The 17,583-nt window shown below is 43.5% G+C and overlaps 1 protein-coding gene across 5 annotated transcripts in view; it reads right to left on the bottom strand.

Moving 5' to 3' along the window:
• The window catches only part of foxp2 (forkhead box P2), a 65,964-nt gene that overhangs the window by 25,500 nt on the left and 22,881 nt on the right, over nt 1-17,583 (bottom strand). For 4 of the 5 annotated variants that reach the window (XM_085902553.1, XM_085902551.1, XM_085902554.1 and 1 more), the window contains exons 4-5: nt 11,901-12,090; nt 1,262-1,351 (exon numbers count right to left, since the gene is read on the bottom strand). In XM_085902553.1, the coding sequence (XP_085758679.1) occupies nt 1,262-1,351; nt 11,901-12,077 (267 nt within the window). In that variant the 5' untranslated portion in view covers nt 12,078-12,090. The remainder of the gene's footprint in view (nt 1-1,261; nt 1,352-11,900; nt 12,091-17,583) is intronic. The other variant, XM_085902555.1, reaches the window with a different exon arrangement.

The raw sequence follows: 17,583 nt of genomic DNA, 5'->3' as shown, positions 1-17,583 counted from the left end.
ATGAAAAGCGGGAAAAATTACTTTGGGAAAAAATGATGTTAAATGATGATAAAGAAAATAAATGAGTAAAATGATGTGTTAAAATGAAAAGCGGGAAAAATGAGTTTGGGAAAAAAATGATGTTAAATGATGAGAAATAAAATGAATAAATGAATGAATAAAAAATGCTGAGGTTGCCCAATGTGGGGCTCGAACCCCCGACGTTGAGAGTCTGATGCTCTACCAACTGAGCAATGTCTTACCGTTGAAGTGGTGGAATTTGCTAAATGTGGGGCAAAATAGTAGCAAGCGCGCTAATTTGTGTAATGACAAGACGCCCAATGTGAGAATCAAACCCACTCCGGAAAAATGGCTCGTTAAGAATGAATGGGGGATTTTAAGGCGCAAATTTGCTCATTACGGAAAAACGGTAAATGTTATGAACAAACATGAGGTGAATTTTTGGAACTTGTGAAAGTTGGAATGGGGTGAATCGGTTAAAGCATGCGGGACTAGTTAGGTGTCAAAAAAGTGGGAGGAATAAGTTGTTTAATAATAATAATAAAAATAAATAATAACAATAAAGTAGAATAACCATTCGCCTTCACACTAATGATATCGAAAATAGCAAGCACATTGAAGTTCCTTGAGCGCAATGAGGACTGCGCTAACGCTAGCTAAGGTACCGGTAGGTGTCGATGCGACGTGTTAATGTGCACATAAGTGTGACAGGAGTGGAAGCAAGTGTGACCTTTTCCAAATCACTGACAACCGGAATACACGGCTCAGAGTCAACAAGGTAAATTAGTCTTGACAAGTGAAAATGACGCCCGGGTAAAATTAGCAGGCTGCAAACCGCTAGCATGGCTAGCAAGGTGTCTTTTCTTGAGTGTCACCTTTGACCACAATTAGTCAGTTCAAATTCAACAAAGCGTAATCGTTTTTTTTTGTTTTTTTGCTAAACTGCTTCAGTGTAGCACCGATATCGACAGCTCGACGGAAACCACAATACCTGATTTTAGTTTTACACTTAAAATCTGCTCCGATCTGTGACGAATGACTCAAATGTCGCCTCGGTGTGTTTTTCATATGCCGACGGCGAGCTTACTGCAGAACGTCACTAGTCGGGCTTTTGGATTCTGTGACAGATCCGAGGGATTGCGTGGGCCAAATCAAACACACTTGTGGAAGGGAGGGAATCTTTTGGGAAAGGGAGTTGGGGGGGGGGGGGGGGTATGTATTATGGATAGACTTAAGGAGATTAGACAGGGAGCTGCTTTACCTGCAGTGGACGATGCTTGTCCTGGCTCTTTGGAGATTTCAGGCCACAGCCTGGCTGCTGCAAGAGTAATTGCCTCGCTGCTTGTAGGGCCTGCAAAAAACAAATAGACAAAAAACATGACGGAACGAAGAAAAAAAAATATTTCTCTGATGAAGAGGATACGGGGGCGGCGGTTTAAATAAACAAGGAGGCATCAGTCGAATTGACCCGTCTAGTGCGCTCTCGACTGAAATGCCCACTTCTCTCTCGCCGTGTTACTGCCTCATTTGCATATTCATAATAGCAACTTGAAATAGAGGTAGCGCCACGTGAAGTGTCCCCGGGAGCTGTAATTAAAGTTGACAAAAATCAACATTGGATTGGTAAGGAATTAAGGAGCAGGCCTGGTTCTATTCCACGCGCGTTAAAGCGACGTTCATTTTACTTGGCTCTATTAGCGAGTGTGTATCAACATTAACGTGATTATTTTGAGACTTAATGGGCCTTAAAGTTTTTGTTAGAGGATGTCATTCATTATTGTACGATGATTATTCATAGAATGAAGGAAAATGAACGTTCTGAGGACATGCAAACATCAATGTTACAGCTTGTGAGGACACGAAGGAAAAGTTCTTGGGAAATATACAGTAGCTAGCTGCGTGCCGGTATCCATGACGACGGCTGCATATGACGCGGCTTCGCCAGCAGTTGGGAACGGTGTTTGAACAAGAACATTGAGATCCAGAGCAAATACAACCAGGAAGAGGAGAAGAAAAAAAAAAAGTTGCCATGCTTATGGCCCCTCGAGGGAATGTAGACAGCATGATCAATTCTGGAAGGACAGAGTTGGGTGTCTGCACAAGAGGAGCCAGACTCAAGTAAACAAACACTTTAGTCAGGAACTGGGTCCTAAATGCATTGATCAGTCTCCTTGCCAGGAGTAATGTGGAGCCTCTTAAAAATGGACTACAAAACAAAAACAAAAATATGCAAAGAGAGAGAAACCAAAACAAAAAATATTATTATTATTATTGAATTCTTAATATTATGATTAAATTAAAGAATATTCAATACTACCTTTTGTCATTGTCACCATTTTGTGTCACTCCACAGAGGAAAAAAATAAATAATATAAAATCACACAACAGGACAAAAATGCATAAAGAGAAGTCATCCAAAAAGTTTGCTGAAAAGCAGCAGAAGTGGACAAAAACATACCTGCCGTCTATTTAAACCAGGTTGCTATGCACAAAAAAATTGACAACGGCCTTTTATTAATGCACACATTGTATAAACAGCACAATGAGACACATTCTTGAGAATGACAACGTGAGCTCGGCAGACAGAGTGAGAGGGAGGGAGGGAGGGAAACTGAAGAGGCTGCCGCTATATAAATAACAAAGCACTCAGAGGCATATTTGATGTTGATATCTATCACTGAGGTTGGAAAAATAAATAAGAGGAGGGGAAAATAACAGGGCGACCGAGAGCGTGACACGGGGATCCTAATGAAAATAAGATTCGGCCCAAATGGAACTGCTGTAATTGGTTTCAGATAGTGAGGTCGAGAGAAAGGCGATACAGGCGAGTATTATGCGAGGGGAAAAAAAAAAAAAAAAGAGGGGGGGAACGGAGAAACAAGAATGTTTACACAGACATTCCAGGGCTACATTAATAGGCATGCACAGATCACCGGAGAGGCAAAACACCGGCAGAGCAGTGAGGAAAGGAGGCGGGTGGGGTGCTTTAAAAAAAAAAAAAAAAAAAATAATACATCATCTCTCTATTCTGTTTAGAGTCCATAGAGAGCAAGGTAATAAGGAGCGCCGATCACAATGCACCTTTGTAAAGGAGCATGCAAAGACCTTAAACAAGCATGAAAGACATTAGCAGAGCAGGCAGGACCGAGCCCAGAAAGCATTACAAATCTGAAGATTGCTTTGCTTATTGTGTGTGGAGGATCAGCCAGGCGAGCCGTGCGTGGAGGTGTTTGCGCGTGTGTACACAAGGAATAAGCCATCCGCTAAGAATGTCACTCTTTCAAATCCACCTGGAGACCCGGGCGCGTTATGCAGCCGTGACATCCGAATTGGATATGTCTGAAGAGCTGTGACATTGTGTTTGGACAGCGGAGATCACTTCCTGCCCCGCCGCCACGGTGGGACTTGGCGTTATGAGCGGGGATGCGCCGGGCGGAGATATTGGAGCCGTCACGCAGGTGGGCTCGGCGGAACCGCCATGGCGGCACCACGGAACAGATGTTTCGTGTGCGTGACTCGTGTTTGGTGGAGGGAGTAAAAGGGGCGCTGTTCGAACGACTGCAGTCGGGCCAACGGCGTTGACAGGGATCCAGTTCGTGATATTCTTAAAAATATAGATCTATTTTGGAACGTCATTTCTGAGGCCAAAATGAAAAACAATTGCTTTTCTTGGGCAAGTTTGGGCCCTCGCCCCTTATATTTGAGACCGGCCCCATTTTCAAGCGTTAATCCACAGCGAACAGCTGAAAGATGCTCGACTGGAAAATAAACATATCATCTGCGTGCGGGTAAGAGGTCGTTCCCGACTCCCTCAACTTGCCCCTCACCCCCTCCACCTCACCCTTCCCCCCCCCCCCCTTATATCCACATCTCACCTTATTCATTTCTTCCACTCATCTCCTCTGCCACTCTGCTTCTGCTGCTTGTTTATTGATTCTCTAGATTAAGAATTCCTTGGGTGGAGGATTGTAACACACAAGCATCAAATTATTTTGGGCTGTGCTTATTTGCCTTTGCCTTGCATCTATTTGGCCTGCGTCTGTAGACAATTATGCCTACCCAGACCCCAGACTCAGGTGCTAATAATGAAGGACAAATAGAATCATATGTGTAAACTTCCCCCACTGATGAAAATTTATATTAACTTTCTGCCACAGTAAACAGAGCCGCATAGCTACACACTCCCGGGAGGATTGACAAGATGAATTTGCTCGCTTCAAATACCGGGAAGAAAGCGAAGTACCGTATAGGCGGAGGAGTGAGGGGGGGGGGGAGCATCGTCGTGCAACCCGTACTTCATTTTTCACCGCAAAACAAGGGTCTACTTTGTCCATCTGTCGGTAATGTTATTAAAACTATATAAAAGTCGACACTATTTTTTATAATTATTTAATTTAATAATAAGAATAAGAATACATTTATATTTTATTTTATGAAATAATTGTAATTTTTTTATATAATTATAAAAGCCTCTTGTTTTTTTTTTTTTCTCCTCGGCATATGGCTTTAGCAAAAGTCTTTACTTTCACCTGGGCTCTATCACTATTCCTACAGATAAGGTGACAGCAAGCCCTTTCAGCGGCGCGCTTTATCTACCGCCACTCTTAGGGAAAGTCCTTTTCGGAGGCCCCGACAGCTGAGAGCTTCCACAATTGTGCTATCACAAAGAGACAGGCAGGAAGTAAAATGGAGAGTGAGGCAGAATAGAATAGAATAGAATAGAATAGAGCTGCTTGTGTTGTATCGTGTGAGTGATGGACAGTGTGGAAGGTCAAGTGTTGCTCTCTTTTGTACTCATGTTGGTGTATAAATTGAGATGTTGTAGTCATAGGAACTCCAAAAAGTTGTCCAGCTGTGGTACCAATAAACCTATAACTCAAAATTAGCTCAGCGTTGGAGCACCCACAATCTTGCATCTTTGGAAGACTCAAAAGTTGTTTTACCAAGGACAATTTACGGGTCAATAGTACGAGTCTGTCTGGTCCTGGAGAGCTCGGGTTAAGTGGCGGGTGTAAAGTGTCACCTGATTGGAGGGGTCGATTAAAATTGTCTGACCTCGAACTGAAAGCGAGCTCACTGCAAAGTAAAAACAAGCTAGCCAACTGAGCAGTAGCGCTCAAGCTAGCCAAATGAGCATTAACGCTTGTTTTCATTTTCCAAGAAAGCACTAAGCTCATATTCCTTTCTCCCGCTAGCTAATCTCATTTCTAATCTTTTTTTTTTTTTTTTGCCCCAATCTATTTCTTTCCATCCTACCTGGCTGCCGGATATTCCAATTACAACGGCGTGCGTTTGACCTTTAAGTGAGAACGTAGAAGCTAGCGTTATCTACCTTCCACTCTGACACCCAACGTCTATCCATCATCAGAGAAAGGGAGTCGTCGTGGTTACAGAGTGTGACCAAGAGACTTTTTTTTTTTTTTTTTCGGTGATGAAAATGTAACAATGTATAGGTGTGGGAATACATCCAAGCGAAGAACAAATGCTTTCATGCGCCGCCAGACCGACTGAGTCCTAAACAGCCCTTTTCCCAAAAGCTGAACGAGAACGAGCAAGAGTGAGCACAGTCCCACTTCTCTTGTTCCATCCCCATCGGGCCGCCCTTTTCCAAAGGGCTAATCTGCATCTTTCATTGAATCAAGAATGGAAATTTGCAAGAAATGCTTCTTTTTCAATTTCATGCTGAAGTAGCTCAAGTTAGTGGATGTAATTTCGCCTAACAAGAAAACGTATCACTCGGTTGCACACTGCGCAAGGAACAGGCTTCCTTTCTGATTTTTTTTTTTTTTATCCTCCCCATTTCTCGAGCTTTGATGAATGTGCCAAAAGCATGATCGCTCCATCATAGCACCCCATGCAAAGACAGAACAATTATATTAAGAAGTAAAACCACTGGGTAAAAGTTGTATGAAAAGCCTTCTCGGAAGACTGGTTTCAAGTAAGAAACAACTCGACCTGACTTCTTCTGCGCTCAAATTCTGATCTGAGAACAGAAACAAGCAACACGTTGGCTAAGTTTTCCTCTAAATCAAATTAATAAAACGAATTTGAAGGGGTGGTAAGCAATAGCGCTAAAAGAATAGCATCTAAGCTAATGTATATTTATCATGTAAAGCTCTGATAACAACGCACACGCAGAGACAATCAAAGCTCGCGGAGATACGACAGCACAGACTCGGTATCAGCTTAGTCAAGCTTGAAGTGCGGCCCCGAGTCCCCGCAAAGCGCCTTTCTGCATATGCTCACTTTTATCGAGGCGGAACAAGCAAGCCCGGTTAAGTTTCCCTGGGTTGATAAATAAGCAATGGTTAAGGTGGTCGAAACTTAAATTTGATTCTGCTTCAATGAAGCTGGGAAAGAAACAACAGCAAGCCATTTTGGTAAATAGAGCTGCCGTATGAATAAATATGTTCAACATTACAAAAAAAATGGCCGCCGTTATTCCAACGAGAAGAGCCAAAGCCGGCCCTAAGTAACACGTCAGTCAGTCGCCTTGAATTCCCCGTGGCGTGACGCTTATTTACTGCATTTGGATGAGAGGTTGTACTCCATATGTACGCACACATCCGCCGCTTGGAAGCAATGCATAACAAAAAAGAGCAGCCCGGTGGTCGTATTACAAGTACAAACATCTTGGTAGAAAGCTCTTTATCTATTCAAGAAATGGCTCAGGGGATGAAAGTAAGCAGAAAGTGTTAAGTAAAAACAAAAAAAAAACCTTGATACCTGGAATCTGATACCTGGGCGAATTAGATCAAGAGGACTGCAATGTCATGAACGATGCTCCTATTTTCCCTTGCATGTCGCCTTCTTAGCCAGATTTGAAGTCATATTTGGAGCCAGGAGAAGAGAGGCGGGAGGTAGCTAGGGCGGGGGGGGGGGGTATACACAACAAACCGTCGGTTTCGGAGACTGATTTGTTACTATTCATGGCTAAAGCGGAGAGGAACTGTAATACTAGACATGCTTGTTAAATTCACAACACTCCAAAGCTGCCTTCTAGCAAATCCTGTCTTTTGCTTGTCAGCTTAAGACACTCGGCTATATGCATATGTTGGATTTTTTTTTTTTTTTAAGCTCTGTTAAATGGATAGTGGTGCCGTGGCCTATCAAATGACTGTAAGCCATTTAGGGTGAGGGAGGGGTGAAGAAGGGAATCATTTCAGGAAAAAAAAAGCAAGCAACGCATCATATGCATCACAAGATGTTTTTGCTATTTTACGTACAAATATCGATGAAGAAAATTGACGTATGTGGGGGGGGGGGGGGGGGAACAAACCACTCCATCCTGCCGTATTACCGGAATGGCAACAAACAATGACAGAATGCCTGTTTTGAAGATAATCCATTCACCACCTAGGGCAAATAAATTATCGTGGAGGCTATTGAGCTTCGATTATTGGCTCAGTCCCTTATGCGAGTGGACTTATAGATCGGCCGGCCATTTATTTCCCAGCGCTAAAGCGGAGCAGTTAGGGAGGCGTAAAAGGAAATGAGTTGTGAAGTGACCATTGATCCCGCCCGGCGTGCAGGTTGGTCAGCAGTGTGACGGCTGGATGGCTGCCTTTTATTTACACTCAGGTGGTTAACCCTGGCCAAGTTCATTTGTCAAGAGTAAGAACTACTGAAACCGTTTTCTGGACTGTGTTGACGTCCCCAGTAGTGTTGTAAACAAAGGAGTGGTTTCGTAAAAAAAAAAAAAAATTGTCCTGTCTTCTGCATACAAAACCATCTGTGCAGTGGGCGCAGACTAATGACTGGAAGTCTAATGTATCCTACTGGGATTCAATTACTGCATTTGCTATTGTCTTTGGAACTGCAGGTAGGTTCGCTGGGATTACCTCGGGGTTTAAAAAAAAAAAAAAAGTATTTGCTTCCAGATGTTTCAATCCTAACCAAATACACTCTCGCTACAATAAAAGATAATACCACACATATCTCGATACGGTTGGAGGGCGATTCGTTTGAAAGTGGAATGATTTGATTCGACTCAGCGGGATTACGATTCGATACGTTACGGCGGATGGCGATGATTTTTCTTCTCATTTTACAAGACGAAGAAACTCGGTTACTGTAAATCTGGAAGTGATGATTCCTAACTCGATATATTTTCAAGTGCAACGATTTGATTCGGTTTGATTCGATTTGCTTTGATTCGGTTTGCTGCCCGAGCTTGCGTACAAGTGGGGACCTTGGGCAAAATAAAACAAAACTTTTCTTCCCGTTATGTTCTCCCGTTTTCTGAAGTCACGGTCTTCAAAACTCAACGAACATCTACGTCCGTCCCGAGCGATATTTACGAGGAACTCGTATCTGCCGCACCTTTTTGCAGCAGTCCCTGACTGCTTGAGCAGAAAAATCCCATAAGTGTTTATTTCCAGCAGATTTCACTCCATCTCTCCTGCTTTTAATGCCCTCTTCTCCATTCCTCCCTTGTCTCCCTTTCAAGCCTCAATGCCTGACATTTCGCCACGCTCTCCAGAGACTCCCGTACCAAATGGAGTTACTGGGAGAGCGCCACTGTAAATTTCAGGAGGCCACGAGTAATATGCCTTAAACAGAGATGGACAGGCCAGGTTGGAGAATAAAAAAATAGACGACGGGCATCTTTGGAGATAGTCGAATAATGCCGTGTTTTGTCTGGGGAAGGCGGTGCAAACAGTCGCCTTGCTGTCATTCACATTCACAATATATCTTTAGTGTCATCGCAAAGGCAGGGGAGGGGAAGGGGGGGGGGGGGGGGTTGTACAGGCGTATATGTCAGCGGCCTGTATGTACTCTCCTGTGGGGACTGTCTAGCGATAGCTCGCCCGGAAAGAAAAATGGCTTCCATTGTAAATACGTCGGACATAGAAAGTGTCCGGGGCAATAATTTTACAAAGACGTATGTGGCTTGCCTTTTCAGTGCTTTTTGAAGACGCCTGCTTATGAAATGGAACATATTTCAGGTGGAGGTCTTTCTCCTGTCCCGAGAACTGATTGATGTACCAAAGCCGGGGCCAACGGTGTCTTATTTACACAGTGGAGTGAGGCAATCTCAGGCCTTAAAGATAAACCTAATGAGCTTCTTTGTGTAAGGGTGCAAATGAGACGCCAGGTCCTCCTCCTCTCCCCCTTTGCGTTCCTTTTCGCATCCAAAGGGGACAGTCTGGGTGATTAGGCCTTTAAATTATGCTCAAGGGCAAAGCACAGATTTGCATCTTATGTGTGTGTTCTGGTAAAAAAGAGAATGAGAAAGAAAGGCAGGTGAAGGGCAGAAAGGGAAAGATGCTTGAGGCTTATTTGTAAGAGGTGACAAGACTGAAACAATGCTTGTCAGCAGTTTTCTCTACCCTCAGATTTACCCTACAAAAAAAAAAAAAGTTATATGAAGCTAAAGTAATTATGTTACATATCAGGGGGGCAGATTTGAATCTGCCCCCAAAACCTGACAAATTAGCCGTCACCTGCTGTCAAAATTTCTCCTCCTGACCATTTCCCGCTAGCTAAACAATTTGGAAGGCAGGTTAATTGCCGTCACCGCCAACTTGGACCTCGCGGTGGTTAAAAATCGGAAAGTAGCACTTATTGTCAAATAGATGAATGGTAAACAAGTAGCAGCTGAGTTCTACCAGCTGTTAAGTAGGACGCTGACTCAAATGACTGACCACAATATAGGCCAAGACCCAGATGGAGGAGGGTCAGTATTCCCCGATCCGGGATCGGCTCATCAATCCTGATTACCAAAGTAATCAACTAACAGCCTCTTCATCTTGATCTCCAAATTCCAAGATCAATGCTCGCATATTCATAATGGGGCCCCCCCGTTGCATTATGACAACGTTCGTGGTCAATGAATCGATCTGGGGGATTACATTATTGCAATTTTTTTTTTTTTTTCGAGTGGCAATTAATGCCGGGCAACATTCATCATTTGCGTCCGTGCGTTTCCGCGGCTGGCAAATTGCAATCAGATAAAGTAGGAATCTAATCGCTGATCTGAAATCAAATTAGATCTATTTAGGCGGGAGGCGGATGGTGACCCCACCCCCCCGGCAAATAGCGGACACCGTGTTTATTATTCATACACACACACACACACACACATATATATATATATATTTTTTTTTTTAGTAGTATTATTTAAATATTCCCCAGATTGCAAAAATTGTTGTTGGTGTGCGAAATCATTCAACTGATAAATATTCCAAGTTGGTGATCTGTGTCCTACAAGGCGTTTGGTCCAATCTGAGGCGTGAGACCTTAAGATGCTGCTTTTCTAATTATAGCTGCAGGTGGTATTTGGGAAGCTGCTAGGTAATGGCGCAACCCAGAGGGACAGGGAAGGGGAGAATTCATCAGTGCTTATTATTAATCATCCCTCCAGCAGCGTGATGAGAGACTGCAGCTTCCTATACCCAGCGGACCACTCAATGTCATGGTAAATCCGGGAGGGAAAATTACAGCCTTCCTTTAAAACAGACTCAAGGATATGGGAGTTTTGTTTTTTTTTTCCCATCCTGACAAACACTTGAACGCTTGCGTGCATGCTGTCATTCACTCACGTGTGAATTCCTTCCAAGGAAACAGCGCAAGAACGCAAGCACGACGCCTCCGTCTTTTTGTCTGAAGCGCTGGACCTCGTTGTGTATATGTGTGTGTGAGGATTTTAAAAAGCCTCCAGAGACCTGTTAGCTGGACTGCTCATTTTAATGTGTCTGTTTCTGGCTTGGAAGAAGGCCTCGCCTCTTTTTTTTTTTTTTCTTTGTCACACACACGCATCCACCGGAACAATCTCTTAGTCTATCGCTGAGACTTAACATTTAAAGCCTTTGTTACTAAAACTTTGCTCGACCTCAACCAGGTGTGTGTACCGACGGCGTGGTGAGAAATGACGGCCACCGGCAATGGCCGCTGGGGTGTTGTGGCAGGCGTGGAGGATGGGGTCACGGGTGGGAGAGTGAGAGGGGGAAGCCTGCTGGACATGCTTCATTTTGCTAGACTGACCCCCCCAGCAGCCTGCAAACATACACCACCATGGGGCTTCAGCTGCTTCCAACAACATATTTACCCACAACTGCTATGAAAATGACCAGCAAAGCAAAAGAGGACACACCAGGATGAAACCTACGGCATTGCCCCACCACTTCATCACCCGCTGCTCTTTTTGGCAAACTGTCAAAGCCATCATTCACCATGAAGAGACACAAGAGGCACTTGACTCTTTTACTCCGCCGGCGCCTGACTTTCAAAAATACCCCCCCCCCCCATCATACACAAACTCTGCTTGTTCATGCACTCGCAAAAAATGACGTGGAGGACAATGAAGCACAACTAAAAATAAAAATGTAAAAAAATATGGATATAATTTGTATTTTTATTATTTATATATATATATATATATATATATATATATATATATATATATATATATATATATATATATATAAATTTTTATTTTATTATATATATATATATATATATATATATATATAATAAAATAAAAATAAATTAATATCTATATATATACACATACTATACATATACATTTATACATATACAGACTTAGTTTATGCCTACATGAACAGTTTAAAGGCGTCACTGCTACTCTGTCGAGGCACGATGCCCTCTAGTGGTCACTAAGCAGCCATGACACACTCGCAAGACTCTCTGTGGTGCTCCGACACACACCGGCTCCCTATCTCCATACGCATCCCCCCCCCCAAATACTCTTTTTAAATCAAATCGGACTCATAACAAGTTTGAGAATCCCGTCAAAAGCGAGCGTAAAGTGTATGAAAGAAGTCCGAAAGGAGACGCGGAGGTGATGGAGAGGAGGGGGGGTAAAAAGCAGAACGAGCAAGCAAGCGGGAGGGGAGGAGGAGGAGGTAGAAGGGGGGGGGGGGTGCGAAACAACTTACCTGCTGTTGTTGCAGATGCAGCAGCTCGACTGTGCTTACTTCGCTGCTGCTGGTGTCACCAGCGCTTGATCTCCCATCTCTACTGCCAGCCTCTAATTGGCTGCTGCTTAGGGTGCTCATTCCATTTTGACTCATTGAACTGTTGCTTATTGTCTGTGTAGCCGACTCCTGCATCATCACGATTTAAAACCTAGAAGTGATTAAGAGGCACCGGTTAGGGCTCTTTTACATTTCGAACCCATCCAACCCCCCTTTTTTTTTTTTTTGCATCCTATATATATTTTTTTTAATGCAGCCATTATTCTCAGCGCCCCTCTGCAAATTAAAGCATTTAAAGAAGAGGGAGGGAGGGAGGGAGGGAGGGATGCAGGAGACGCAATTATGCATTCATTGTGTAAATGAAGCAGTACAAAAGATGCACGTCCTGGTTCTATTTGACAAGGGAGCGAGGGGGGGGGGGGTTTATATGCACTCAAATCCAGACATAAATTAAAGATTCAAGAAGTTGCATGACCAACGGCACACTAAATAAAAAAAGAATCATTTGTGGAAATAAAGACATGCTCGGGATAATTATGCCACGATTAAAACACATCGTCTTTACGACAGGCACTCTGGAAAATATTTTCCATCTTGACCCGACAGGATTATTTTTTTTTTGTGGCATGTGAAGGAGTGAAGTGGTCTAATGACGCAAAAGCTCATCATGTCCAATAACAATTTAGGGAGGAAGAAGAGGAGGCGGAGCCAAACCACAACATGCCGAACTACTTTAGCCCAAATATGAGCCCAAATCTTTCCTTCATTAAACCTCATCTAATTTCACAAAATAAAATGTTCACAATTAGACTTGCCCCTAAGAGACTTTTGCTAATTTAAAAAAATAATAATAATACTACAATTAAGTTGAGCTTTTCAAGGGATTCCATCTATCTAAAATGCAGGAAGGAGCGAAAGAAAGGAAATGAATTTATCAGGACGATCATTAATGATTGTGCTAAAAACAGCATAAATTATGCATATTAGCTCCTCTCCCTCTCTAGTAATAAATGTTTTATCATTCCCCCCCCCCCCGCTCGCTACCTTCGCAGAGGACATCACTCAACACTCTCACTGTCAAGAAATATTTGCACAAATGTGCACACCTAAACATGTCACCATTGGAATAGAACCTATTTCAATTCACTTTCAAACGAAACAAAAGGAGGAATGAGTGCTGCCATTGCTTGTGTCATGATCTTCTCTGGCCTAGTAAATTCACTTTTAATGGCGCTGTGCAAATGTCCTTTAGTATGTGTGTGTGTGTGTGTGTGTTTGACGAGTGGCTGATAGAGGACAGGTCTTAAAGGATGTCCACAGCCAGGATAAACAGGATCCGGGCGGAAAAGAACAAACAGGACTGAGCTGTTACACAGAGCAGGGCGACAGCTGCCTGGGACACAAGCAAACAGGGAAGAGGCCCGCTTGTGAACAAACAGGCCCCTGTTTAACACGGATGGAGGGAAGAAAGACGCCGTGGGAGGGGCGGAGGAGGGGGGGGGGGTACAATGTGACATCCAATCCGGAGATGAATCTCAGACTAAGAAAGTCAAGGCTGCAGCCGAGATCAGCCGGCTAATAAGTATTCAAATTAGGCATAAATTTTACATGGCCGATGTTTAAAATATTCAGAGAAAGACTGTCTGATTGCCTTTACTACCATTTTATGAACATTCTAATGGAGAATGCGTCTCTGCTTTTTTTTTTTTATCCTTCTCGGACTGCAGGAAAACAGACAAAGAAATGAGAGCCGGAAAAAAAAAAAAGTCAAAACAAACAACTACCACTCCCCCACACCTTCCCCCCCCCAAAAAAATCTGCGTAATGACAATGCAGATATATGCAAAGTGTATTCGCGGAGATCAGATGCCGCTTTAACCTTAATGACAGCGGCGAGATAAATTAATTAGCCGTCTAAAAGGCGGCATTCAAAACTGCCAATTAAAGTGTCAATTAGAAACACAGCCGAGCTGCAATGACGAGCGGGCTGGCTGGCTAGACACACACACACACACACACACACACACACACACACACACACACACACACACACACACACACACACACACACACACACACACACACACGAGGGTGAGTGAAAGTTTACACAACACCAACAGGTCATCCTGCACACTTGACCGAAAAAACGATTACAAAAAACTCTTTCCAAAATTTAGCTTCTTGCTAAATAGTGACAACTTCACTCAAATGGCAATTTTTTTTTTCTATTCTAGACCTCACTACTATACCGCCCTGAGCAAACATTGACTGTTGATCTCCTCTGTAAGGAATCTGTAGGGAAGCACCTGGGGAGGGGGGGGGGGGGGGGCGATGGCGGTAGAAGTGACTCAATCCGGACGGGCAAAGCAATTCAGCTCCTCCATCTTTGTTTGCGAGCTCTAAAAGCCCTTAATGTAGCCTCATTACCTGCCCTGTCTGCCGCTCTATCATGTGCGGTAAACACACACCATGACACCGAGCCATCCATCTCGCAGGCACGCACAGCTGTCTTCTGTCGACCGCTGACACACACATACACACACACACACACACACACACACACACACACACACACACACACACACACACACACACACACACACACACACACACACACACATGCACAACAAGGCCCGACACCGGTTCGGTTCAAAATTCATCATCGTCGCATCTCTATCGGGAAGTTTCAAAAAATATTTTCCCAGATCGATTTTCACATTCCAGGTGGTATTTTTTTTTTCTCTCTCCCCCCACCGCCTCCCAAAAAAATAAAAAAATTAAGAAATATAATAGAAATTACATTTCACACTCTGGTGGCTCCTCATCAAGCGGAGATACGGTTACCATTTGAAATCATCACGCATTGTGTGCTTGAGTGAAATTAATTCATCATTGCCATAAGTTACTACGCATAGCAAATAAAGTAGGCAAGGGCAAAAGGCGTCTATATTCAATAATTTAGATTGCCTAATAAATCAAAATGCCACATCGGTGCAGACGGGCAAATAAAGTCGTGACGATGGATTAAATCTACAAATCAAAAAAAGAGCACAAAAAAAGTTGTAAATTGATGTCTTGGACAAATCCTACATAATGATCCAACCTAGGCTTGTATTTTTTTTTTTTTTTAACAAGCGGACACCAGCATCGGAAAAAAAAAAAAAGCCCCAGATGAAGTCAGGCACACCAGGCAGGCAGGCAGCCGTCCCTTAAAAGCTTCCTTTTTGGCACTACGGGGCCACCATAAAAGAGCATTAATGACTCCCTCTTATAAACCTGTGTATGCTAATGGCTTCTGCTCTCAGATAGAGGAATTTCAAAAGTGCTTTAGATTGAGAATTAAAAAAAAAAAAAAAAGTGTGAAGGGGAGGAGGAGAAGGCGTGAGGAAAATCATATTTACAAAATCAGAAATGAGGCCAAATGAAAAGAGATGAATATGAATAATGGACTTTTCCCGGGATTAACATTATTCAAAGCAACAGAATCAAATGTGCTTATCTGCTGTCCAATGAGCCCCCACGTTGACAAAAAGGCGCCGTTCACGTTTCAATTCTTCATTTGAGCTGGCAATAAATTGTCGCTCGGTGATAGCAGACATTCACTCAAGAGTCTCCCCAACTTAATTCTCGTCTATTTACAATAAGAAGATGAGACGGAAGAAGATAAAAGGACGACTTTCTTTGCTACTGTGTCCATGAATGGACCGCCCGTGTATGAATATGAGTGTGTGTTTGTGGGAAGAAAAGACGAGCAGAGGGAATTGTGTAAAGAACACAATGTCTCCTTACAATTCAATGTATGAGGGAGATGTATTTAAAAAAATAAAAAAAAAATGCTTTTTCATACTTGCTATCCAATTACAGGTCAGCGAAAAAAAAATCTTAAAGGGACCGCGAAGGAATTTATTAAAATACGCTTTCATTTTTTTCAAGAGGTCGTCAAGTATGGACAACCCCTGCCTGCCTGCCTGCGCCGTAGTGGGGACGAGCGAGACAAGTGACGAAAGCCCATCAGTCAGCTCTCATTTGCATATTTGCCAATTGCATTAATTAACTCGGCCCACCTAATCAGGGCTAATTGACCTATAAAAAAAAAGGAGGGGGGGGAGCACTCATTGTCTGGTCCAATCATCTTTACCACGAGTAGAGGAGGTGCGGCGGAGAGAGCCGAGCGCTTCCGTTTAAAAGTCCCGATTCCACCGGAGCTGCGGGACGGACTTTTCCGCGGCGACGCAGCCGGCTGGAGACATATCTCATTGTGACGTTTGCAGTTATTTCTGCTTGATTAGGGCCATTATGCCCCCCCCCCCCCACCCCCGCCTCTGATTGATGTCGTCATTCCCCCTCAGCAGTCCTGCATCGATAGATCTTAATGAATTGGTAAATAAGGGTGAAGATTGCGCTTGACAACGCCGAAATACTCCTCATTCATAGCAGATAAGATTTATGTAAGCAATTAGGGACGTAAAAAGGGGCTGGGTATCAGGGGGGAGGGGGGGGTTGATTTTATCCGAGCAAAAAAAGTCCCATCCAAATAGGACATGGGCATTCCTCGACTTAACACCGGCTTAGTCACACTTCTTTCATGCTCGGCTGGGGACTTTGGAAGCGCTCAGGGGGAGACGCGAGAAATGAATTTTTTAGCAAAATAATAATCATAAAATACACACAAGCAGACAGAAAATCGATTGACAAGTTGGTGATTTAAAAAAAAAATATATATTGTAACCTTTTTTTTTTTTTTTAAAAAGCTGTCAATAACCAGAGACAGGCTCGGAGTGAGCAAGAGTGAGCAGAGGTGGAAAAATGGAAGCGGGAGTGATACGGGAGGTTTTCAAACCCCCCCCCCCCCCCCTCCACCACCCCGCCCCTTCCAACAAGCATATGCAAATGAGGCCCATGCTGCTTAACTGCATCATTTATGTGGATAATAGCGGCATCATCATTACGGCAACTCAAATTAAATTACATCACAATTAGCATAACAAAGTGATTGGCTCAACTTTCAAAACAAATACGGCGGCTCGGCATAATGAACGCCGTTAATTGGCCGATGCTAAATAAAACACTGAGGTAAACACGTGCTCTAGTTAAATCATCGCCAAACGTATATTTTGGAACAAATAAACGCAGCCGGCCGGGCCGGGTCGGGCCGGGCCGGGCCGGGCGGCGGGAAAAGTGAATATCGCCGGGGGGATTTGTGACTCCGAATGTGTAGCATTTAATTTTATTGCGGCGGAGAAGCTATTACAGGCGAGACTCTGGAGAACAATGTAAATTATCTGCCTTCAAAATAGACTTTGGCCAATTCTCCATGTGAACTAATCACATAGCTCATTATGCATTAGGGTATTAAATTATGAAGAGGAGCCCCCTTTCGCATTCCTGCACAATGAAATGTTAATCTGGTGCCCACCGTCGCCCAATCGCGCGCCTCGCCTGCCTGCCTGCCTGCGCTCGCTCGGCCTCATCAATATTTTAGTCAACAAATTATCCGACACTTGTCTTTGATAACAATAATTAGCGCCTCGCCCCGTGATCAGTCTTGTGACCTCTTCAGATTAAACATCTGCTCCTCAAGAGTTGGCTTATTTTCTTTGTCCACATCTGATTAATATTGCACTACCATCATGTGTGTGTGTGT

Source organism: Syngnathus leptorhynchus, chromosome 21 (assembly GCF_054491065.1).
Source record: "Syngnathus leptorhynchus isolate UIUO chromosome 21, UIUO_Slep, whole genome shotgun sequence".
NCBI lineage: Eukaryota > Metazoa > Chordata > Actinopteri > Syngnathiformes > Syngnathidae > Syngnathus > Syngnathus leptorhynchus.
This window is presented reverse-complemented; position numbering and strand designations above follow the sequence as displayed.